This window comes from Hypomesus nipponensis, chromosome 17, assembly GCF_054491055.1.
Source record: "Hypomesus nipponensis isolate SF chromosome 17, ASM5449105v1, whole genome shotgun sequence".
Taxonomy (NCBI): domain Eukaryota; kingdom Metazoa; phylum Chordata; class Actinopteri; order Osmeriformes; family Osmeridae; genus Hypomesus; species Hypomesus nipponensis.
The window spans coordinates 12,427,429-12,452,290 of NC_140377.1; the positions used below are offsets into that span (position 1 = coordinate 12,427,429).

General features: G+C 40.2%; 1 protein-coding gene and 1 long non-coding RNA gene across 3 annotated transcripts in view; both read left to right on the plus strand.

Annotated features, from left to right (window-relative positions):
- The first annotated feature begins 849 nt into the window (after positions 1-849).
- Positions 850-22,703, plus strand: LOC146253597 (uncharacterized). The gene is made up of 3 exons (XR_014731706.1): positions 850-1,422; positions 17,055-17,431; positions 17,529-22,703. It is a non-coding gene; the product is annotated as an uncharacterized LOC146253597 (long non-coding RNA).
- A 92-nt stretch (positions 22,704-22,795) lies between these two features.
- The window catches only part of abcc1 (ATP binding cassette subfamily C member 1 (ABCC1 blood group)), a 121,678-nt gene continuing 119,611 nt past the window's right edge, over positions 22,796-24,862 (plus strand). For both annotated transcript variants that reach the window (XM_084677105.1, XM_084677106.1), the window contains exon 1: positions 22,796-22,972. In XM_084677105.1, the coding sequence (XP_084533231.1) occupies positions 22,811-22,972 (162 nt within the window). In that variant the 5' untranslated portion in view covers positions 22,796-22,810. The remainder of the gene's footprint in view (positions 22,973-24,862) is intronic.

The window sequence follows — 24,862 nt, forward strand, 5'->3', positions numbered from 1 at the left end:
CAAATATTCATATTAATGATGCATTCACTTAATCAATTATGAGGCATTGCTTTCCCCGACACGAAAGTAGATAAACTGCTTTTCTAAGCCAAAAGTATCGGTATTGGCAATACTGGCCCTGTATTTACTCCTTGGTATTGGATCTATACCACATCGTGCAGTGTCACACACCCCTTGCAGCTGTAGAGTGAGGCAATAGAGGATCCCTCTAGATTGAAGAGAGCTTGATCGACTGGTAGATCTGCCTGGTGTGTAATACTGTTCATTCACCAATCAGAGGCTTTAACCCGCCCCCTGACTTGGTGACGGGGGACGACGAGAAGGGTCCAAATGCAGTGCTCCCTCCTCAGGCCCCTCCAAACCGGAACTCTCTCCTCAGGCCCCTGAAGCCGGAACTCTCTCCTCAGGCCCCTTTTTTCATGTGTATCCGAGGTATTAGTGCCACCGCTGGTCGGAGGATACTGTAGGCTATTTATATTAATAGGCTAACTTACATTGAACTTCGGTTTTAGCATAAGTCAATAGTGTTTAACAAAGCGGAAATTAGCATTGCGGCTAGCGTTAGGTACAGAGTTCTAAATTAACACCCTCCAAATGCGGGCTAAATTTCATTTTCATAATAAAAACTCGCTAGCCAGTTTGGCCGGTGATAGCCTAAATGAGGCATTTCATCAACGATACATAAGGCTATGTTCTCGGCATGGTTATTGTTAATTTATCCCCCTGCAGTAGCCTAAGTTTCCCATGAACACCGTAATCCTACGTTATTGGAATATGGAATATATGTTTAGTGCTATTACACATCTTTATGATTGAAGTGGTAATTGATGAAGCAACATTTAACATAAATACAAGGATGGATATTGATTTCAGATTAAGAGAGTAGTGTTTGTATTATCAACGTTAAAAAATGAATTATTTCAGAGCCGGCTCTTGTTGCCGTGGAAACAATAAACAATAACACGAGCCAGCTGTTGCTGCTGCAAATGACCAACGGAAAAAATGTGATATTCTATAATGACCACTAGATGACGCTAAACTGCCAAACCTATTTTCTATGCTTGCCAGGGTTAGAACAGTGATCATGTTTGTAATGTTAGCAATACGTAACGCTAGCCGCAATGCTAATTTCCGCTTTGTTAAACATTATTGACTTATGCTAACACCGAAGTTCAATGTAAGGTAGCCTATTAATATAAATAGCCTACAGTATCCTCCGACCAGCGGTGGCGCTAATACCTCGGATAGACATGAAAAAAGGGGCCTGAGGAGAGAGTTCCGGGGCCTGAGGAGAGAGTTCCGGCTCTAGGGGCCTGAGGAGAGAGTTCCGGTTTAGAGGGGCCTGAGGAGGGAGCACTGCATTTGGACCCTATTGGAGACGACGGATATATTTTGCTGCAGAAATGTACACCGTGGATAAATGTAAGTATAAATAAATAAATGTAAGTATAAATAAATAAATGTAAGTATAAATAAATAAATGTAAACACATTAAAACGTAAATATATATATATTCACACAAATACATGTAACATTTATATATTTAGTGTCTCATTTAATTTGTAATTTATATATTTTGTCTGTCAATTAGGCATTACATTATATAATTAGTCATTTATTTAAGCTTTGTGTTACAATATTTATTTATTTAGTTTTGGCCCCTATAATCCTCCATAGTCGTTGGCTGTCTTCTGGTGAAACATAAATCCCAATTCTGTACTACCCTTGTAGGTACAGTTACAATGTAACATTCACGAGAATAGCCTAATAAAACATACATATCTAACAGCTCAAAAAAGTAGCAACAAAGTTGCCATCGACTTGAACAATGATGCTCACTTGCTTCTTCTTGCTTCAAATCCACATGCAGGATAAATTGACAATTTTGGTTTGTCAGCAAAACAAAATAAAGAGTATATTAGCCTAGACAACTTACATTCCATTTTAAAACATTTGTGTAAAATGTTTCTTCCAAATTTCTTAAAAGTCTTAAAAAAATATCAAGTAGCCCATAGTCCGTAATATCAAGAATGTCTATCTCAGTATTCCTCAGTACTGGCAGAAATACTTTGCTTGTAGAAAAAAATTATAAGTGCGTACTGTCAAATGAGTTCAAGAAACAACTGGACTTGGCAATATGATTCATTTAACATGTGTGATGAGTGAAAGTTTATTTCATGAAGGATAAAAAACAATGGAATTATAATTGTATTCAATCTTTGCACACTTCTGTTCCATAATGCATTATGAGAAAATTAATCACCAAGTCAAAGCATAGGCTATTCATTCCTTTGCATTTCTTGCATTATGCAAAACTATTGGTCAAATACATTTCAGATAAGTCGAATATAACTTCAAATGGAAATCTCAAGCCAATCAATGTTATCAGTACTAATTCTATATCTCATGTAGAAGACAACAGTGTGCTCTACCTGACACTTCTCCTGATCTTTCTTATACAGTAGGTACCTGAAGGACATTTGCCTCAAAGGAAATTGTATTTCCTCTTCCTAAAGTCAGAGGCCAAACCAGTACACTCTGCAACTTTGTCCTTTCAGAGATTAACAGTCTTAACCAAGTTAATCCACATGCACTGCCACCCAAAGCCTGTAAGCCTTCGCCATGCCTTACTTGTAATTAAAATGACAATGAAGGGACTTCCTGTTAAATTACCATCAAGCCAGGGAGGCTAATAGTTTGCAACTATCACCGTAGTTACATGGATTCGAATTACTGGCATATTTGGACTGAAATATAATCATCCCTTTCTTGTAAACACCTTTGTTCGAATAATTGAAGTCCGACTACGATCCAATCGACACCCCGAGATAACTTGAATCCGAGTCGGTTGATAATTCTGACATCGCATGCTTGTAAACGGTGAATTTGACTATGAACTGGACTCTGCGTCTTTGCGCATGCTTTAGATCCCGCCGCCTTCCCTCCTGGAAGTCGAAAAAGACAATAAGTTGTCGCTGCCGGGAGCCGGCCCGGCCCGGCAGAAACAAACAAACAACGCGAGCCAATACCACCGTTTACATTCGCAGTACTCCTATTGTCATCATGCACAAAATGTAGAGGGACTTAGCTTCACCTTGCTCTCCGTTTGCCGTCTTTCATGAAATGTTGTTGTTGTTGGTAGTGGTGTAGAGGTCAAGTGGAAAGGGCTGTATCACCACTAGTTGTAATGAAAACAGCGCCACGTATCGTACTGGGATATGACATGCTTTCGGCCAATGATTTGGTTTATTCACTGCCATATATATTAGGATAATATCAGTTGCCCCAAAAATGTGCATTATCCGAATAAAGCTAGATTCGAATTGATGCCATCAAAGGAAACGTACTGTATGCTAACACTGTAACGAGGACTATATAAAAAATCAGGGCTGGCCGGACCCAATAAACAAATTAAACATTTGTTTACTGTCGCAGATCCCAGGGTGATTGCGAGATCGTGGGAGATGGAGGGTTTGGCCGGGATGATGACAACATTTAACATTTGTTTATGGCGCCGCGATTGGTTCGGGGCCTCCCCCCAAAAAAACATTAGTAAAAAGAATGTTTGGATAATCAAAGGGACCCCTACACTATTTTTGTTTAGGGCCCCCAAAACCCTAGGGCCGGTCCTGCAAGAAAGGTAATGTTTTCAATTAAGTTCAGAACATGAAGTATGATTCAGCCTTTTCAAGGACATTACCAATAGTCTGAGTCATTCTAACCATGCCAAAATAAAAACTATGTATGTAAAAAGGTTGCGTGGAAGAAATTGGATTTCCTGTGTACTTATGTTATTCACTAATCAATGGACAGCAGTTTGTATGTACTCATGTGCATATGCTATTGATAATAGTTGATTGTGTCTATTTGTCAGGCTGAATAGATGTCCAGGGTCAAGAAAATGTACTGGGCGAACGTCCCTTGTGATGACTACGGGGAGAGCTCCACCTATGATCTTTCTTTGACCTGAGTGGTCATGCGCACTGTGAATCTCTTTCTCTGTGACTGTTGCACACCATTGCTACCTGAGTTTCACTATCTGTGAGACTATGACGAAAATGTCAGATCCTTATTTGTTACCCCCAGTTTTCTTTGGTCCCTTATTATCTGCCCCAGGATGCTCCCAATTGGATTTCCATGACAGAGCTATAAACATGTATTTTGTGCATAACCCCTCCCCATACAGTGGGGATAGCTTGAAGGCTTTGAAGAGTAGGGATGCTATCAATATGCTGTGGCTGGATGGGTGAATGACATCAAAGTGCGGCACATGGCCACCAAGGACTTATATTTAGTCATGGGAAAGTTATTTATTATAAAAAAATATCAAATGTATAATTTTTGTGGTAGTTAAGTCTGATCTATTTACTTTCTTGTGCCCTATAAAATGTGCCCAAGACTGGCCACTCCACGGAAACTGCCCTCCTGTCAGTCACCACTGCCCTCCAGTCTGCCAGTGCTGCTTCAAGGTCATCCGTCATCATTCTGCTGGAACTATCTGCAGCATTTGATACGGTTAACGATCACATCCTGCTCGCTACACTTTCTGAGATGGGCATCTCTGGCACTGCACTTCAGTGGACCTCATCCTACCTGTCGGGAAGATCCTACCAGGTCTCTTGGGGAGGCAAAGTGTCAGGCCCCTGCCAGCTCTCCACTGGTGTCCCACAGGGCTCTGTCCTTGGACCCTCCTCTTCTCCCTGTACACCGCCTCACTTGGAGCAAACGCCACCTCCCATGGCTTCTCCTACCACTGCTACGCTGACGACACGCAGCTGTACCTGTTGTTCCCCCTGACTGGTCCGGGGATCTCAGTTAGTATCGAGGCCTGCCTCACAGACATCTCCACCTGAATGACCAAGCACCACCTCCAGCTGAACCTTGCCAAAACAGAACTTCTCATCATCCCGGCCAAACCCTCCATCTCCCACAATCTCTCAATCATCCTGGGATCTGCAACAGTGACCCCTTCATCCTCTGCCAGGAACCTCGGGGCTATCATGGATGACAAGCTCTCCCTCGCGGCCTCACATTGCTGCAATCTCCGGTCGTGTAGATTCACCCTCTACAACATCCGGAAGATCAGGAGATACCTGTTTGACTATTTCATCCAGCTGCTAGTCCAAACACTTGTCCTCTCCAAATTGAACTACAGCAACTCGTTTCTCGCAGGTCTCCCAGCATGCGCAACCCGCCCTCTCCAGAGGATTCAGAACGCAGCAGCCCGCCTGATCTTCAACCTACCTAGACGCTCCCATGTCACCCTGCTCCTCATCTCCCTCCACTGGCTACCCATCACGGCCTGAATCAGATTAAAGACCCTGGTACTGACCTTTGTGAACGGGACTGCACCTGACTACATCCAGTCTCTCCTCCAGCCTTACACCCCCACCCGCCACCTTTGGTCTTCTTCTGACAACTGTCTGGTGGTCCCACCTCTCAAGAGCGCCCGCTCCAAACCCAAGCTCTTCTCCTGTCTGGCTCCCCAATGGTGGATTCACCTCCATCAGAGACACTGACTGTCTCCCCACCTTCAAGCAAGGCTAAAGACGCACTTGTTCCGGGAGTACAATGGTACTTAAGAAAGATTTGCTGGATCAGATGTCAGTTTATTTCCTCCAGGAACACAATGTCATTTATTGAGGGACTTGTTGCACTTGTTGGTTAGTTGACTGATTTAACTTCTTGTACTCGCTGTGAATTATATTATTGTTGCTTGTTCTCCTACAGGCAAACTCTTGCACTTTTGAGGTTCATGTTGTTTAAGTGTAATTTATTTAACTACATGCTCTTATGTTTCTTGCCATTGGCACTCATTTGCTTTTCACAATGTATGCTTCATTTTTTGGCTACCCGAAATGTTTTTGGAGTTATCTCATGGTTTATGATCATTGACCTTTGCACTTTTGTAAAGCTGTCTCTTGGAAGTCGCTTTGGATAAAAGTGTGTGCTAAATTAATAAATATAATATAAGGTAAATGTATAAAAGATGGTCCTCCGGCCTTTAGAGCGGACTTCATCACTCTGTTAATGAAGAGGCCGACAAAACACTTAATCAGTAGTTTAAAAAAACAAATAGCCGCTCAGTGCATTACGGAAAATACTTGGTTATATGATTGCACCACTAATCTTTTACAGTAAACTGAACAATTGTTAGCCTTGATAAATACATTGTAGCAGTATCAATTTTTGTTTTCACATCCTATTGAAGACTGACACCTGTCAATGTCATCTGTGTAACAATTCCTAAAAACCATAGTTCCTTAAGGTCTCTGAATAGGGTATGTAACATTTGTTGGGCTGAAAATGGCCCGGGTGCTATTCTATGCGCTTTAATGCAACCCTATTAAATAGCCCTAGAATAAGAAGAGGTTTTCTCCCTTTTATGGTATGCTCATGAATATTTAGATGAGCTGCGCAATGATTGTTTTGTTTACAACGAGCAAAGCTCCAACGGGTGCTTTGCTTTTGTCTCAATTCTTTTCCTTTTTTCCAGGTTTGAACTTTGAATAAATCGATTAAATATCGATTACATTTTGTTTATGTCCCCTCCTTGAGTCACCACCTTACCACGGTGGAGGGGTTTGCGTGTCCTAGTGATCCTAGAAGCTATGTTGTTGGGGGCTTTATGCCCCTGGTAGGGTCACCCAAGGCAAACAGGTTCCAGGTGAAAGACCAGACAAAGCGTGGCTCAAAAAAACAACCATGAAGAAAAACATTAATGGTTCTCAGTTGCCCCTGCCCGGAAGCGGGTCACCGGGGCCCCCCCCTGGAGCCAGGCCCGGAGGTGGGGCTCGATGGCGAGCGCCTGGTGGCCGGGGCTTTTCCCATGGGGCCCGGTCGGCCACAGCCCGAAGAGACAACGTGGGACCCTCTTCCAGTGGGCTCACCACCCGCAGGAGGGGTCATGGGGGTCGGGTGCAGTGTGAGACGGGCGGCGGCCGAAGGCGGGGGCCTTGGTGGTCCGATCCTCGGCTGCAGAAGCTAGCTGTAGGGACGTGGAATGTCACCTCGCTGGCGGGAAAGGAGCCTGAGCTGGTGCGCGAGGTAGAGAGTTTCCGGCTAGATATAGTCGGCCTCGCCTCGACGCACAGCATAGGCTCCGGAACCAGTCTCCTTGAGAGGGGCTGGACTCTCTTCCACTCTGGAGTTACCCTTGGTGAGAGGCGTCGAGCTGGGGTGGGAATACTTGTTTCCCCTCGGTTTGGCGCCTGTACATTGGGGTTCACCCCGGTGGACGAGAGGGTAGCCTCCCTCCGCCTCCGGGTGGGGGGACGGGTCCTCACTGTCGTTTGTGCTTATGCACCAAACGGCAGCTCAGAGTACCCACCCTTTTTGGAGTCTCTGGGGGGGGTGCTGGAAAGAGCTCCTCCCGGGGATTCCCTCGTCCTCCTGGGGGACTTTAATGCTCATGTGGGCAATGACAGTGAGACCTGGAGGGGCGTGATTGGGAGGAACGGCCCCCCCGATCTGAACCCGAGTGGTGTTTTGTTGTTGGACTTCTGTGCTAGACACGGCTTGTCCATAACGAACACCATGTTCAAGCATAAGGGTGTTCATATGTGCACCTGGCACCAGGACACCCGAGGTCTCAGTTCGATGATCGACTTTGTAGTCGTGTCGACGGACTTGGGGCCGCATGTCTTGGACACTTGGGTGAAGAGAGGGGCGGAGCTGTCAACTGATCACCACCTGGTGGTGAGTTGGCTTCAATGGTGGGGGAAGACGCCGGTCAGGCCTGGCAGGCCCAAACGTAATGTGAGGGTCTGCTGGGAACGGCTGGCGGAACCCTCTGTCAGAAGGAGCTTCAACTCCCACCTCCGGGAGAGCTTCGATCATGTCTCGGGGGGAGCCGTGGACATTGAGTCCGAATGGGCCATGTTCCAGGCCTCCATTGTTGAAGCGGCTGACCGGAGCTGCGGCCGCAAGGCGGTCGGTGCATGTCCCGACGGTAACCCTCGGACCCGGTGCTGGACTCCGGAGGTGAATCTGGAGCAATCTGTAAATATATTACAAGTCCAAGGCAGAGGACCTATAAGCAGATAAGAGTATCCTGGAAAACAGGAAAATAATTGAGACAAGGCTACAGGTGCTTCTTATTTATAGTATCAAAAGTGTCAAAAATAAAACAATACATGCGTTTGAATGTACTAATCCTTTACAAAATTGGATTTTGAGTTCAGTACTTTAACCTCAACTATAGTACAAACAAAAAACGAACACACAATGGCTACCCTACACTTGGTTGGTAGACATGCTAGCAAAGTAAAATTTTCTTAAGATCTGACATGTGATATATGAAACATTCATATATCGAAATATTATAACAAAAACACATCTCCTAAATACAAATACCATAACAAATAAACAGTATTTCCTTATCATGAAATGTGATTGAGTCTTACGTAAAACATGTCTCGGTTTTACAAAAAAGTTGTTGCCTGCGCCATGTTTGGCCCCATGCAATATAACTTAAATGATTTGAGATAATACATATTACACATACAAATTCTTATCACCATATATCTGTAACATTTAATACCAATGCTAAACAATATGTCCATCCATCGACCGGAAAAGGGTGGAGTGCCAACTCCGGGTCGGGGAGGAGATCCTGAACCAAGCAGAGGAGTTCAAGTATCTCGGGGTCTTGTTCACGAGTGAGGGAAGAATGGAGCGCGAGGTCGACAGGCGGATCGGTGCGGCGTCCGCAGTGACGCGGGCTCTGCATCGGTCTGTCGTGGTGAAGAAGGAGCTGAGTCGAAAGGCAAAGCTCTCTATTTACCAGTCGATCTACGTTCCTACCCTCACCTATGGTCACAAACTATGGGTAGTGACCGAAAGAACGAGATCGCGAATACAAGCGGCCGAAATGAGCTTTCTCCGCAGGGTGTCCGGGCTCTCCCTTAGAGATAGGGTGAGAAGCTCGGTCATCCGGGAGGGGCTCAGAGTAGAACCGCTGCTCCTCCGCGTCAAGAGGAGCCAGCTGAAGTGGCTCGGGTATCTGATTAGGATGCCTCCTGGACGCCTCCCTGGTGAGGTGTTCCGGGCACGTCCCACTGGGAAGAGGCCCCGGGGAAGACCCAGGACACGCTGGAGGGACTATGTCTCTCGGCTGGCCTGGGAACGCCTCGGGGTCCCCCAGGAAGAGCTGGTGGAAGTGGCCGGGTAGAGGGAAGTCTGGGCCTCCCTGCTTAGGTCGCTGCCCCCGCGACCCGATCCCCGGACAAGCGGCAGATGATGGATGGATGGATGGATGGACATATTGTTTAGCATTGGTATTAAATGTTACAGATATATGGTGATAAGAATTTGTATGTGTAATATGTATTATCTCAAATCATTTAAGTTATATTGCATGGGGCCAAACATGGCGCAGGCAACAACTTTTTTGTAAAACCGAGACATGTTTTACGTAAGGCTCAATCACATTTCATGATAAGGAAATACTGTTTATCTGTTATGGTATTTGTATTTAGGAGATGTGTTTTTGTTATAATAATATATATATAATATATAGTTTGTTTGTACTATAGTTGAGGTTAAAGTACTGAACTCAAAATCCAATTTTGTAAAGGATTAGTACATTCAAACGCATGTATTGTTTTATTTTTGACACTTTTGATACTATAAATAAGAAGCACCTGTAGCCTTGTCTCAATTATTTTCCTGTTTTCCAGGATACTCTTATCTGCTTATAGGTCGTCTGCCTTGGACTTGTAACATATTTACAGATTGCTCCAGATTCATTGTGTTTGATTTGGGGTATTGATTTGAGTATGTAAGAAACCAAATATGGATTTTTCGACAGGTTTTACCTACAGTTTTACCTATGGTTTTGGTCAACAAACGTTTTAACAAATCTCTGCCAAACCTTTACAAAAAAAACATTAAAGTATTCTTAAATATGGCTAGTACAGTTTTAGTTCACTTTTGATATACTTTTAAAAGTATGCTTGCTAAATAGTTATCTTTTGATATACTTTTAAGGAGCATACTTAGAAAATAGTTCACTTTTGATATACTTTTTAGTATGCTTTTAAATTAGTTCACTTTTGATATACTTTTAAGAAGTATAGTTAAAAAATAGTTCACTTTGGATATCCTTTTAAGAAGTATGCTTAGAAACAGAAAATGGTATACATTTCTTCTGGAGTACTTTCAAAAGTACATTACAGGTTAAATGTTTTAGATCCATCTTATTTTAATTATTCATGTCTAGGAAAATCTATTATGCATTGCACGTTGAATCTTTTTTGGTACTGAAGCTGTAACTTTAATTACTGCCAAAACATTTTGAAGCCCTATACTCTTATACTAATAATTATCAATTGGAGTATTAATGGAAAAATCGAAAAAGCTACTTGAGAAAAAAGCAGACAGAAGGGTTGCATTAAACATTTGAAGGTTATGCTGTCAAACTGACTTAAGAACGAAATAACGACGTGAAAAAATTAAGATAGCGTGGCTCATTGGCTGGTCAATTCCCATGGTAAAAGGTGGAAAATAGTGTTAAAATTGGGGGGCTTCCCCCTTAAGGAAAGAAAATATATTTACCAATATATGATTTGAAATACATTTTAATATATTGTATTATTATACGGCAACGACGGTACAAGCTTTCTGATTGGCTAATGGGGAGTCATGCCAGACGCGTATTGCCCTCCAGCGGTCAATACGGCTCCGTATTGCCCTCTGACGTCATCTTCAATATGAGCGACGAGTCAGCTGCTGAGTTTTACTATCCAGATGATGCTGAAAAGATTTGTCATCGAAAGTGAGGATGAAGACTAGACTCTTTTAATCACTTGTGTCGTTATTTTGTGTTGAAATTAAAGCCATTTTAGCAGAACCATGTTGTCCGCTTTCTATCAAAAGTAATGAGTTGCTAGGCAACACATGAAACACAGCGTGAGAAGACTTGAGAGCTAGCTACAATTAGCCTAGAGGTACCATTTATTTTTGTTTACAAAATGAAAAGAAGCTAAAAATGCCATATAATAAACTACTTACTAACCCCGACCGTTCGTTCATGCCGGGAAATATCAAACCTCGGCTTTGCCGTATCAAGCCTCAGTTCCAGCCTCAGTTTGATATTTCCCGGCATGACCTCACTCTCGGTTAGTAAGTAGTTAATATATTTTTTTCCATTACATTGACCAATATATTATATATGGAAATACATAGGATAATATATTGATGATAAATATATTACTAATATATTATAAACTAATATATTTTCATGTAATATATTGCAATATATTGCAGAATACAGCAATGATTGCCGTTTTCCATATATTGCGATATATGGAACATTAATATATAATATATGTGGTTATATATCTCAAAATATATGCAATTATGTATTCATAAATAACCACCAAAATGTATGCCGCTTTAAATGGGAAAATGTATGGGTAATATATGTAAAGATATAGTGTCACATGTATGCTTCATATATGGTAGAATATATTCTAAATATATGTAAAGATATATTATACGCATGTGTACATATATGAGAACATGCCCATACAATGTACAGACATATATGGTGATATTTACATTTAGTAGACAATCTTTTCCAGAGTGACGTACAGTAAGTACAGGGACACACCCCGAGGCAAATAGAGTGAATTGCCTTGCCCAAGGACACAGCTTCAATTTTAAGCTGCCGGAAATTGAACCTGCAACCTTCTGATTAACAGCCTGATTCCCTAACTGCTCAGCCATCTAGAAGGTATTCTAATAAGGTTGTCAACGGCAGTACTTCAAATGGAATTCCGATTCAAAAAGTATCACCTGCTAACTGAAAATGTGCCCCCAAAAACATAATCATAATCGATCATTGTCAGTATATATTTCAAAACAATTTCCATATAATTTGACCTATATTTAAAATATATTCCACAATATATTGAACACATATCCATACATTTATTTTATGTATATCTTTCCATATAATTAGGATTCCCCCGTCAGGAATAGGCTTTAAGGTGACTTCCCCCTGAAGTACCCTGCAAAGTTTCACCTTAATATGTGAAAATATGACTGAATTAGAGCTGTTTGAGCTTGGACCAAATGTGACTATGATTGCCATAGGAGAAACGTCTTATTTCATTATTCAGTAACTGAACAATGATAAATCTAGATATTGGAATGGCTCAATTGGATGAGAGGTTGTGCTGGTTATTTAAGGGTTCCAGGTTCAACTCCAGACATAGGCTTTTTTTTTTTTTTTCAAAACAGTTTCGAGTTTTCTGGGTAATCCCGATGTAACTATTATTAATATTTTGCCGTTTTGAAGGAGGAATCCGCCATTGCTGCTTGCAGCTATATATATTCTTAACTTATATAACTTGCAGCTTATACAGTGAGTAAAAAAAGTATTTGAACACCCTGCTATTTTGCAAGTTCTCCCACTTAGAAATCATGGAGGGGTCTGAAATTGTCATCGTAGGTGCATGTCCACTGTGAGAGACATAATCAACAAAAAGAAATCCAGAAATCACAATGTATGATTTTTTAAACTATTTATTTGTATGATACAGCTGCAAATAAGTATTTGAACACCTGAGAAAGTCAATGTTAATATTTGGTACAGTAGCCTTTGTTTGCAATTACAGATGTCAAACGTTTCCTGTAGTTTTTCACCCGGTTTGCACACACTGCAGGAGGGATTTTGGCCCACTCCTCCACACAGATATTCTCTAGATCAGTCAGGTTTCCGGCCTGTCGCTGAGAAACACGGAGTTTCAGCTCCCTCCAAAGATTCTCCATTGGGTTTAGGTCTGGAGACTGGCTAGGCCACGCCAGAACCTTGATATGCTTCTTACGGAGCCACTCCTTGGTTATCCTGGCTGTGTGCTTCGGGTCATTGTCATGTTGGAAGACCCAGCCTCGACCCATCTTTAATGCTCTAACTGAGGGATTGAGGTTGTTCCCCAAAATCTCGCAATACATGGCCCCGGTCATCCTCTCCTTAATACAGTGCAGTCGCTGTGTCCCATGTGCAGAAAAACACCCCCAAAGCATGATGCTACCACCCCCATGCTTCACAGTAAGAATGGTGTTCTTGGGATGTTACTCATCATTCTTCTTCCTCCAAACACGTTTAGTGGAATTATGACCCCAAAGTTCTATTTTGGTCTCATCTGACCACATGACTTTCTCCCATGACTCTTCTGGTCATCCAAATGGTCATTGGCAAACTTAAGACGTGCCTGGACATGTGCTGGTTTAAGCAGGGGAACTTTCCGTGCCATGCATGATTTCAAACCATGATGTTTCAGTGTATTACCAACAGTAACCTTGGACCCAGCTCTTTTCAGGTCATTGACCAGCTCCTCCCGTGTAGTTCTGGGCTGATTTCAACTACAGGATCATTGAGACCCCACGAGGTGAGATCTTGCATGGAGCCCCAGTCCGAGGGAGATTGACCGTCATGTTTAGCTTCTTCCATTTTCTAATGATTGCTCCAACATTGGATCTTTTTTCACCAAGCTGCTTGGCAATTTCCCCGTAGCCCTTTCCAGCCTTGTGGAGGTGTACAATTTTGTCTCTAGTGTCTTTGGACAGCTCTTTGGTCTTGGCCATGTTAGTAGTTGGATTCTTACTGATTGTATGGTGGACAGGCGGCTTTATGCAGCTAAAGACCTCAAACAGGTGTAGCTAATTTAGGATAATAAATGTAGTGGAGGTGGACATTTTAAAGGCAGACTAACAGGTCTTTGAGGGTCAGAATTCTAGCTGATAGGCAGGTGTTCAAATACTTATTTGCAGCTGTATCATACAAATAAATAGTTAGAAAATCATACATTGTGATTTCTGGATTTTTTGTTGTTGATTATGTCTCTCACAGTGGACATGCACCTACGATGACAATTTCAGACCCCTCCATGATTTCTAACTGGAAGAACTTGCAAAATAGCAGGGTGTTCGAAAACTTATTTTCCTCACTGTATATTCATGTTCCATATATTGCAATATATGGAAAACGGCAATCATTGCTGTATTCTGCAATATATTACAATATATTACATGAATATATATTACAGTTTATAATATATTAGTAATATATTTATCATCAATATATTATCCCACGTATTTCCATATATAATATATTGGTCAATGTAATTGAAAATAATATATTACAATATATTTAAATGTATTTTAAATCATATATTGCTAAATATATTTTCTTTCCTTAAGGGGCCCTTTAAAGTCAATCCTGTAACTTACAGGGAGCCAGTGCAGGTATTTCAGTATAGGGGTTATGTGGTCAGTTCTTTTTGTTTTTGTAAGAACTCTGGCTGCTGCATTTTGTATCATTGAAGCTGTTTAAGGTTTTTTTTCAGAGGCCTGTGAACAGCCCATTTCAGCAATCAACCCTACTGGAGATAAAGGCATAAATTCGTTTTTCCAAGTCATCTTTTGACTTAAAACCCCTAAGCTTAGCAATGGTTTTGAGATGGTAGAACGCAGATTTAGTAATTGCCTTCATGTGGCTGTTAAAATTTTGATCACTGTCTAAAAGGACACCAAGATTTCTGACAGTGTCCTTTGCTTTAAGTCCTTTTTTGTTAATAAGGGTGGCAATCATACATCTTTCCCCCTTTTTACCAAAAACTATTACTTCAGTTTTGTCTTTGTTTAGCTGGAGAAAGTTCTGAGACATCCAGTGGTTAATTTGCTCAAGACAATCACAAAGAGATTTAAGGGTTTTGCTTGCTTTACACTTGCACTTATAGCAGTTCATGTTGTTTTAACTGTTAATTGTAACTTGTTTAACTACACGCTCTTATGGTTCTTCCCTTTGGCACTTATTTAGGTTGTTTGGTTGTTATTTTGGTTGTTTGGCACTTCATGTTTTGTCTACCCGCAATGTTTTGGGGGCTATCTTGTTATTATCAGTGACCTATGCACTTTGTCTTTAATCCAAAGCTCTCGCTTTGGATTAAAGCGTCTGCTAAATGAATAAATGTAAGGGGACCATAGTCATTAGGTGTTGTCAGCGCAGTTATGATAGGAGATCAAATTATTCTTTAAGATTTGTCCAAGTGGGAGCATATAAAGGTTAAATAGAGGTGGACCCAAAATTGAGCCCTGGGGGACTCCACAGGTCAGGGACGTAGGTCTTGAGGTGCAGTTGCCAACTGCAACAAAAAACTCCTGTCTTGTAAGTATTATTTCAGCCATTTGATAACAACACCTGGGGGGTATTTGTCATAGCTCGCTAAGCGGTTTAACTAGCTAATTTTCAGGCTAAGATAAAAAACGCCCCTCTTTTTGGTTTGTGGAAGCAACTTTCGATAAATCACCATAGTAACATATCAATTAGCACTAACCTGCTCCAGAGCAGGCTTACGTAAGTGTAGCTGGGTAAGCTTGCCACACACATTGGCTAGTCTATTCCCATGATGCAAAGCGGTAAATAGTGTTAACATTTGCTGATAAGTTTGCCGTTTGTTCGAAATACAAATGTAACTTCATGAATTTCGTTTTTTAAATGTGTCTGCTTAGAATGTAGTGTTTTAGTTGCGTGGTAATTGTCATTGTTGTGCTGGTTTACCATTGTAACCATGAGTTAAATGACTGTTACGTTTAATGAGAAGAGCTGGATTCGTAAAGCCTTAAGGCCTGTGCAGTTCATAGCTTCTTTCAGAATCTGCAGTGTAATGTTGTGAGGGCCCCGTTCTCGCCATGTGATGCAAGATCTGAGGTGTCTGAGGGGCACCTAAACATTTTAATTTATTACTAATTCATAGTAAAATTAAGTTTATTAAGTTTACTTCTTGAGGTACTTATATTAATTGAAAGTGCACTTGAAAGTATTGCAAAGTATACTTTGAGGCTCTTTAGGAAGTATACTTGAACATACTTGAACAAGTATACATGAACTGAAAGTGCACTACACAGGTTACTTTAGAGTATTCCAAGGTATACTTTTAAGTACTTTAGGAAGTATACTTCATGAACTGAAAGTGCACTACACAGGCTACTTTGCAGTATTCAAAAGTAAACCTTGAAATACACTACAAGTGTACTTTAAAGGGTACTAAATGACCTAAAAGTGGGCCAATTCAGTTTACTTAGTACAAAAAAAGTACGTAAATAAGTACACTGCTAGTATACTTTAAGCAACATGATAACAGTATACTTTTTATACTAAGTATACTTACAAAATAAACTTGAAGTACACTTCTTTTTTGTAAGGGCACTCATGGTTCCCAACAGTTGGTATGTAGCAGAGAGGATAGAGAGACTGACTTGTAACCTTACGCTCATTAGTTCAAATCCCCATTCAGCCTATTTGGGTGTTGTTGGCCAAACATGAAATTGTTTTGCTTGTACATTTTTATAATATTTTGCCATTTTGAGGAGGAACCCGCATCGCTGCTTGCAGTTATATTTTTTAATTGGTTTTGAATTACATGAAATGTGTAGAGAAGTAAACATTTATGCTCATGTTTTCTGTTCTTATGTAAAGTGCAATCTGTTTAAATAACCCTTACATGTACATAGAACAAACTCAACAAGCTAAACAGCTTTCCACAACATGTGCACATTAAAGTATCTCCTCAAAATGGTATGTTTTTTTTTTGTTGTTGCTGGATCCTCTTACATAACTGCACCAATGATTGGCTGGAACCCAATTCCTTAAAGTGGAGATCCAGGCCAGATAATTACTTCATTAATTCAAATCTAATTAAAAATGTAAGAAAAACACTTGTTAATCTAATTTTTAATTATATTTGAATTAATACAAGCAACTACAAGCAAATAATAATGAAAAAACCTCCACAAGGCCAGTGGAATCACATCATGCTTTAACCTTTTAAAAGTATTTTAATTAAACAAAACGTCAAGTAATATTTCCACTTCCCCATGTTTTCTGTTATCTATAGTCGATCTGTTTAACTAACCGTATACACAGAATAAACTCAACATTGTGCACATTAAAGATCCAACTATAATTTGCATCAAATCAAAAGTTAACAAAATGGTAGTGTTTTTTGACCTATTATTATTGAAAAGTACTAATGAATGTTCCACAGGTTCCATCTATTGGAAGCAGAATGCCCGCAAAGTCCTTGCTGTAGCAGAGAACAAATTTGTGGAATTGCAGAGTGGCAAACGAAGAAGATCAAGGTAGCTACCCTAAATATTGAACAGAATACTTCCTTTAAATTACACAAAAAATAATAATCTGACTATGTTAAGTCTTTTTGTCGAAAAGAGGATGAAACTGCAGATCTGCAGGACATCTATGAAAAGATAGAAGAGGTGATGCTCGCTGCCCAGAGTCTTCCGGACGTGACCTTGACAATTAAAAGGCTTTCTGAACTGGCCATCAGTGAAAGAGTTACATACATCTTGACAGCAGCACAGGCAGAGCACGTGCGAGTTGCTTTCAACTGTGTTGTGTGCAAGAGTATGCAGATATTTACACTTTTACTTAAACTGCTGTATAAAACTGTCTACAAAACCTGTAGTGGAGTTTGTCCATTTCTCTCATGTCTATCTTGCAGGGCCAGTGGGTGAGCCAGTTATTTCCGCCTGCTGTAAAACCCTCCTAGGATGCAAGGTCTGCATTGACGAGTGGCTTCAAAATGCATCGCAGTGTGTGAAGTGCAGAGAGGAAAACTTCAGAGCCAATGTGATTGTTGTCACTGGTCTGTCTGAGGCGTTGTTAGCCTTAAAGGATATCATAAAAGTGGTTAAGTGTTGCATCAATGGATCTAAATTTAAGTTCGTGTTAAATGTTGTGTTTTGTGATAGTGCTACTTGCATGTTTACAGTAACACAACCCTGGGATAGTTACACACATGCATAACCTTACTATACTTGTCTTTTAGTTAAGTTGACAGATCACTGCATCTTTAAAAGGTGAAAGATTTTTGTTAACTGCACTGTTGAACAGATCTGCCATGTCAGGGTAAGTTTCAGCAAAAAGACTTTCAACTGTAGCTTTCTCTTCTTCTGTTGAAAAGGGGTCTGTTCCAAATGACGACTCTCTTGTTAAGGTAACTCCCAGTTCCTCAGCGTAAAGGTTGGCTGCTTCAGGTGCCTGAGGCAGTAACACCTGCGAGACCTTTTTTGGGCACCCACCCCCTGCAAGTTGATTGGGGACACCTTTTCCTGTAATTGAATTGTTCAAATGAGTACACCTGTTACAATTGCTTACCTCGGCAACTGCTGTCAACACATCTACTTCCAACTGCGCATCAGATTTTCCCCGCTTGAGTTTGTGACCATCACAAAATCTTTGCACACTCATCACAGAGCACCCACTTCCCACCCCAATGTCTGTAAGGTGCCATGTCAGCATGAGTCTCATGCCTTCTCAACATATCAGTAATTATATCACCGTATGCCTCAAGAGAAGCCATGCTGGCCATTCATATCACCCCCTCAGTTCAAATTACCCACCAGGTCATAGCCTAGTTTTTCCAGGTCAACAGCATCACCAGGTGGCCCATCCTTAAGCCTACGAATTCATTTGAATGACGTTCTCTCATTATTGCATTTTCCCTTTTTATATGAATCCAAATTAATATTCATTTGATAGGTAGACACAAGAAAGGGGTCAATATTTATTTTTTTAATCCTAAATTATATATATAAAAAATCTACTCTTCATTCAATTAGTCACTACAGATTTTAGGAAAATCCATACCACTTGTTTTTTGTTTTTCATTTCCCTTCCAAAAATAGAATAATGAATGAATGCAAAAGTACACGGACCCACAAGCTTGACAGTCACATATTCAGGAGGGCGCATAGCAGAGCAGATGAACGATAAAATTGCTCGCAGAACAATAGAGCCTCAATGCAAAATTTGATTACATCGGACTCACTGAAGCACAAATAAAGAAGGTTCTACACCAAATTTGAATATTTTTCTAAGAAAGTCAGCAACCGGATATAATTTATAAATTATTTTTAAGTGAGTTTCCTTGACTTTTGGAGAAAAGGGACATTTAATGAATTTAAAATATGGACAATACAACCATATTTGGAACCTGTACAAAGCATCACTAATATATGTATTATTTCATTTACTGTCAAATAAAATACAACAATTAATAACATTTAGTAAAGTTGGTAAGGGTCTTATTCTTGCATTTAACAATGTGCTTTGAACTAACTGTAATAATGGTATAGGTATTGCTTTACATATCTTGTTGTATTCTCTATAAGTAAAGTTTAAATTATATTTGTCCAAGAAAGCATATTCCAAAAGTTACCATTATCATCTATAACATAATTCACAAACACAATGCCCCTTTCACACATAATATTGAAACAATGAATTCTTATTGATTACAATCACATTTACATTTATGAATTTAGCAGACGCTTTTATCCAAAGCGACTTCCAAGAGAGAGCTTTACAAAAGAGCATAGGTCACTGATCATAACAACGATGTAGCCCCAAACATTGCAGCCAAAACATGAAGCATACATTGTGAAAAAACAAATAAGTGCCAAAGAAAAGAACCATAAGAGCATGCAGTTAAACAAGTTACAATCAAACAACATGAAACCCAAAAAGTGCAAGAGTGTACCTGTAGAAGAACAATCAACAGTCAAATATTTCACAGCGAGTACAAAAGTTTAAATCCGTTATAACTAACCAACAAGAGCAACAAGTCTCTCAATAAGAGTCATTGTGAACCTGGAGGAAACTAACATCAGGCCCAGCCAAGCATTCCTAATTGCCGTTGTACTCAACCTATTGTTCCTTAAAGCTGACATTTACACAAGCTAGACAATTTTAGGCTCGAATTTGATAGGCTCGAAATTTTTAAGATCAAATTTTTTGGGGGGGTTCGAATTTCAGCAGCCTTAATATCCAAGGCTTGAATTTTTGGGTCGGATTTTATTTAACATTAAAATATATATTCATATGTGAATTCAGTTTAAATTTCAATATCAAGTATTCAATGCCTTTTAAAATTCAAAACATTATGTCACTGATTTGCTTCCATACAAATGGCAGCGTGCACTCCACTGTAATGATAAGTTTGGATCATTTTACTGATTCGGTTCTTTGAATCTCGTTCAGTAAAATGAACGAGTCTTTTTTCGAGTCACATTCCTGCATTAAAATAATGTATCATGACAGTTTGTATGATTTGGTCATTTATTATTACACTAGATTTTAATTATGACGGCAAACAATTACACTGCACTAAACTGTAAGTTTAAATGTAAAGTGAAAATAACAAAACCAGTCTGTATGATGACTTGAGCGAATATCATTCACATCTTACTATAACAGCGGCCACGCGAAGGGGAATGAGGAAACTGTTTCCTCTACTTAAAAATACAATGCGGGTCACGTGAAAAATTATCCAAAGACTCGTAGAAAGACAGAGTCGGGAAATAAACGAATCATTTCTATGTCCTACTTGGACGAGCCTATGCAACAGTCCCGATGCGCGGCCATGAGAAAATGAACAAATCACTCTTTGAGAGGACTCCTTACTCCCGAGTCCTTGTAAGGATTCGTTCAAAATGAACGAATCGTTCACGAATGAAACGTCACTACTCCACTGACATCCTGAATATGTGGACCAGACTAACTGTCAAGCTCGTGGGAGCAACTTCCGGGTCACAACACAAAAATCTAGCCTATGCAAAGATTTGAGAAGATTTCGTATAAGACATTTAAATTCCCGATTTCCATGTTTAAGCACATCAAAGAAAAAACTGGTCGTTTTTTTGTTTTCCATTTTCTAATTATCGAAACAAAACTCTGTACTCTATTGTATTCTGCATTTTTACTTAATTATCAGTTTTTTTTTATCAGTATTTGATCTTGTTTCTGTTTTGTTTCGTTTTTGTTGTTGTTTGTAAAAAGCCTCCTGTGGACAGGTGTTGTAAACCAGAGCCATAGAAAAAGAGAGTTGCGACACGCTCTGATCTCGCCGACACGTGATCACGTGGTTCATGTAGCTCGCTGTAGTTCCAAAAAGCCCCACTGTTGTCAACTTTTTTGAATGGTTTTCAATGGAGCTGGCCAACGGAAGTCGCTTTCTCAGGCAAATTACGAATGAAACAGGCTCGCATGAAGAAATCCGATATTCTGGCTATCTTCAACTGACTCGTATCTACATAACGCAGTCCTCTCTGACGTTTTTGGTGTAAAATGGAGTGAACTACAACATTGTGAAAACTCACTGCCAGTGAAACGCAGGAAAAAAGCTAGAGCTTTTTTGTGACGTGATTCCGGTAGCTCGCTGTTGTTAAAAAAAACCCCACTGCTGTCAACCTGTTTGAATGGTTTTCGGCGGGACAGACAGCAGCACCATCTCATTTCACGGATATTTTCGGTATATTAACACAATGTCAATTGGTTACTGGTGTGTTGTATCATGTATGTCTGCTACTTTATTAACATGTATATATAACATTAATTTATAATACATAACGCAATATTGTGAAGCAGAGCTAGAAATGGCTATGCTAGCTACCATACTTTACGAACTGTACATACCAAACAGTAGCCTAATGAGGACTAAATTGTTCCACTTAACGTTTAACATTCGACTGTTGAAGTAACTGGTATTTTTTAAATTCATCATTCCACTTACAATTTACCACATTAACAACACTTATATCTGTAGTACTTGATGCAAGTTGAATCAAACCATGATCACCAGCAACTGTTCAATAGATAAAAATAGAACAGAATATACAAGGCAACCAACTGCAATTCAATAAAACATGTTATTGTTTACTGTACAAAATGTCCAGTGTTCTTCCACTCCGTTTGTTTGTAGTGATCCAGTGATCTAAATGTCTGCTGTTCACAAACCTCAGCCTAGGCACACACACAATTATTATAGTGGTTGAAATGCAGTATAAAATGTCCAATGATTGAGCTCCTGCACTTCATTTGATCCTAGAAAAAGTGTTGCTTAGCTCTACATTAGATACTAGCCCTAGTCTAGCTCTAACTGCAATTAGAATCTAACAAGTCATAATCTTACAATAAATTGTATCCAAAGCTGGCTATATGAAATACTACTAATAACAATTGATATGTGTTGGTTGAAATATATAAAAAATGCAGGATTTTCATCAATTTACCAGCTAACTTGCTTCGGATCCTTTAATCTGCCATTCATTGTTGCTAGCTCCACTAACTAGGCTAATATGAGAAGACTAACTTTGTATGCCAATGAACACCAATAACTAGAACTAATTTCACAGACTATAACCAAACCAACGGACTTCTGGTTATGATACACGTGCTCTCTAGCTATAGCTTCAGTAAAAGTGTTTCTTAGCTCTACGTTAGATAGCTAGCTAGCTAGCTACTAGATTTACAGTTTAGCTCTAACTGCATTTAGAATCTAACACGCTATAATCTTACGATAAATTTGATCTAAAGCTGGTTATATGAAATACTACTAAAAACAATGGATATGTGGTGGTTGAAATATAAAAAAATGCAGGATTTTCATCAATTTACCAGCAAACTTGCTTCGGAGACACTGAAAATGAATGGGGTTCAACGGTGGAAAATACAATGTTTGGAACTATAGGTCGCGTGAGACATACTTTACTTCCGCATTCCTCAATAACAATGGGAGTCTATGGAAGTGTCGCAACTCTCTTTTTCTATGGATCTGTTGTAAACTAGCATTTATGCTAATACGCTGTAAACAATGCATCTGGTTCGTCCAATGACATTGTCATGTCCATGTCCAAATAAAATCTACTACTACTACTACTACTACTACTACTACTAAAAAACGGCAAATTTGTTGTTTTCCGTTTTTTGTTTTCCTATTTCTAAATGATAGTTTGGAAACAGCTCGGTGCCCGATTATGGTTTTCTGATTTCAAAACGAAAATACGTTGGCCGCAAAGTAGGCTACACGGACCCACAACGTACACGGACCCCTCCAGCCTGCACTCCGCGTTGGATTATAAAAAGGACACCTGGGGCCCGTTCGTCGTAAGAGTTGAAGCTAAGCTAATCCATTGTCCCTTTAGCCCGTTAACTTTAGCGAGCTAACTGAGAACCGCAAATATCGGTTCGTTGACGGCTGATCCGCATCCAAATCATGTGTTTAATTTCAATCAGGCTAAACTTATCAGGGCAAGTGCACGAGCACGCCACACTTCAAAAGGCAGGAAAGGTCGATCACCAAAACCGTGATTTTCTAACGGTATGATGGCGGAAAAGACGAAAGAGAGAGCGGTGATATTCTCGCCATCTGAGCAAACTATTATAATGAGTCTCTACGAAGACGCATAAGCATATTATCATGGCTAAGTCAAACACCGCTGCCAGAGCAAGACAGGCATCTTGGCAAAAAAATTGCCGATAAACTAAATGCGTATTTTGGTAAAATGGCTCATCTTTAGTGCCTTATTACCCCGATCAATCAGATCACATTTCTTTAAATGTGTCTGCTGGCAGTAGGCTTAATGGAAATTAATCATCGAATGAGATCTTGCTAGCGAAAATTATGATATCAACTTTTTCAGAATAAGTATAAAAACAAAGAGTATAATTGATACGAATTCATAGACACTTATGAGGATATATGTAGGCCTACTGAAAGCGCATGTACTAGGGTGATATCAGGTCAAATGGGCCACTTTTTGGTAAATCGTTTGGGACAATAATACAATACCATATATGCCTTTTGCATGTTACTAATTACTGTTTTTGATCTTTTTTTTTAAAATGATGTAATAAAATTATTTAGGCCCTACAGTTCTTGAAACATCAACTGTGCCAACTTTTTTGGCACAAGCATTTTCAGGTAAAATGGGCCAGTGAAACTGCAAAGGGAAATTGTAATTTATCATCAAATTTACTTTTAAAACACAGTTGCTTATACAGCCACAAAACATTTAAACTGCATTAAACAAACATATTCATATGTGCCATAATTTAAAAAAAATGATCCTGAAGCCAAGACTCGTCACAGTTTCATATATATGTAACGGTGTGCCCTCAATACCCAGCTTGACCAAAAGGCTCTCATACTGGTTAAACCACTGGCTAACCACCTCTTTGTTGAGTCCAGCAACCCGTGCTGCAGACAGGACCTCTGGCTTGCACATCCAAAGCTCTGGGTTGTGCTTCAGAAAGTTCTTAAACCAATAATATCCGGCCCTCCTTGCTGTCTTGGAGAAACCAGAAATGTTGTTCTTGGCTGCAAAATCAAAGGCCACTTGCCGGACATCACGTTTTGTGAAGGGAAACCCCCTCTGCGCCAATGTGTTGAGGGTGGCAGCAAGCTCCCTTTCTGCCTCCTGTGGAAGGTAGGGCTTCTGCCCTGACACATGTTCACTGCCAGTCACCTTTCCACTGATGCGTCTTTGCAGTGTTGATTGCGGCACACCCCATGCTCTTGATAAGAGGTGCACACTCACTGTAATTCCTTTCTTCTCTCCCTCCATGTATTAATCTAAGGCCCCCTTCATCCTCTCCTCTTTCCACAGATTGTAATTGTTTGGCCTTCCTTTCCATCCCTGTTTCATCTTTGTATCCTTTCCTCTCTGGTCCTTGCTCCTACTCTCTTTTTTGTCTCTCTTTCCTTCTCCCTTTCTCCTCTCCTCTCGCTTCCTTCTCCTTCGCCATACTCACTGTACATAAAAAAACTACTACCATTATTACTGTTGGGGGGGTCATGGTGTGACACACACACACACACACACACCCTCACACACACTCCAACACGTGTATGTGTGTTTGTGAGTGACACAGATGATGGCCCATTTTATCTGAAACCATGTTGCCCATTTTACCTCAGTGGGTTAAGGTAAATTGGACCACCAAGAAAAACATAACTTTTTCAAAAAATATGTTCATATACCAAACTAACAACAT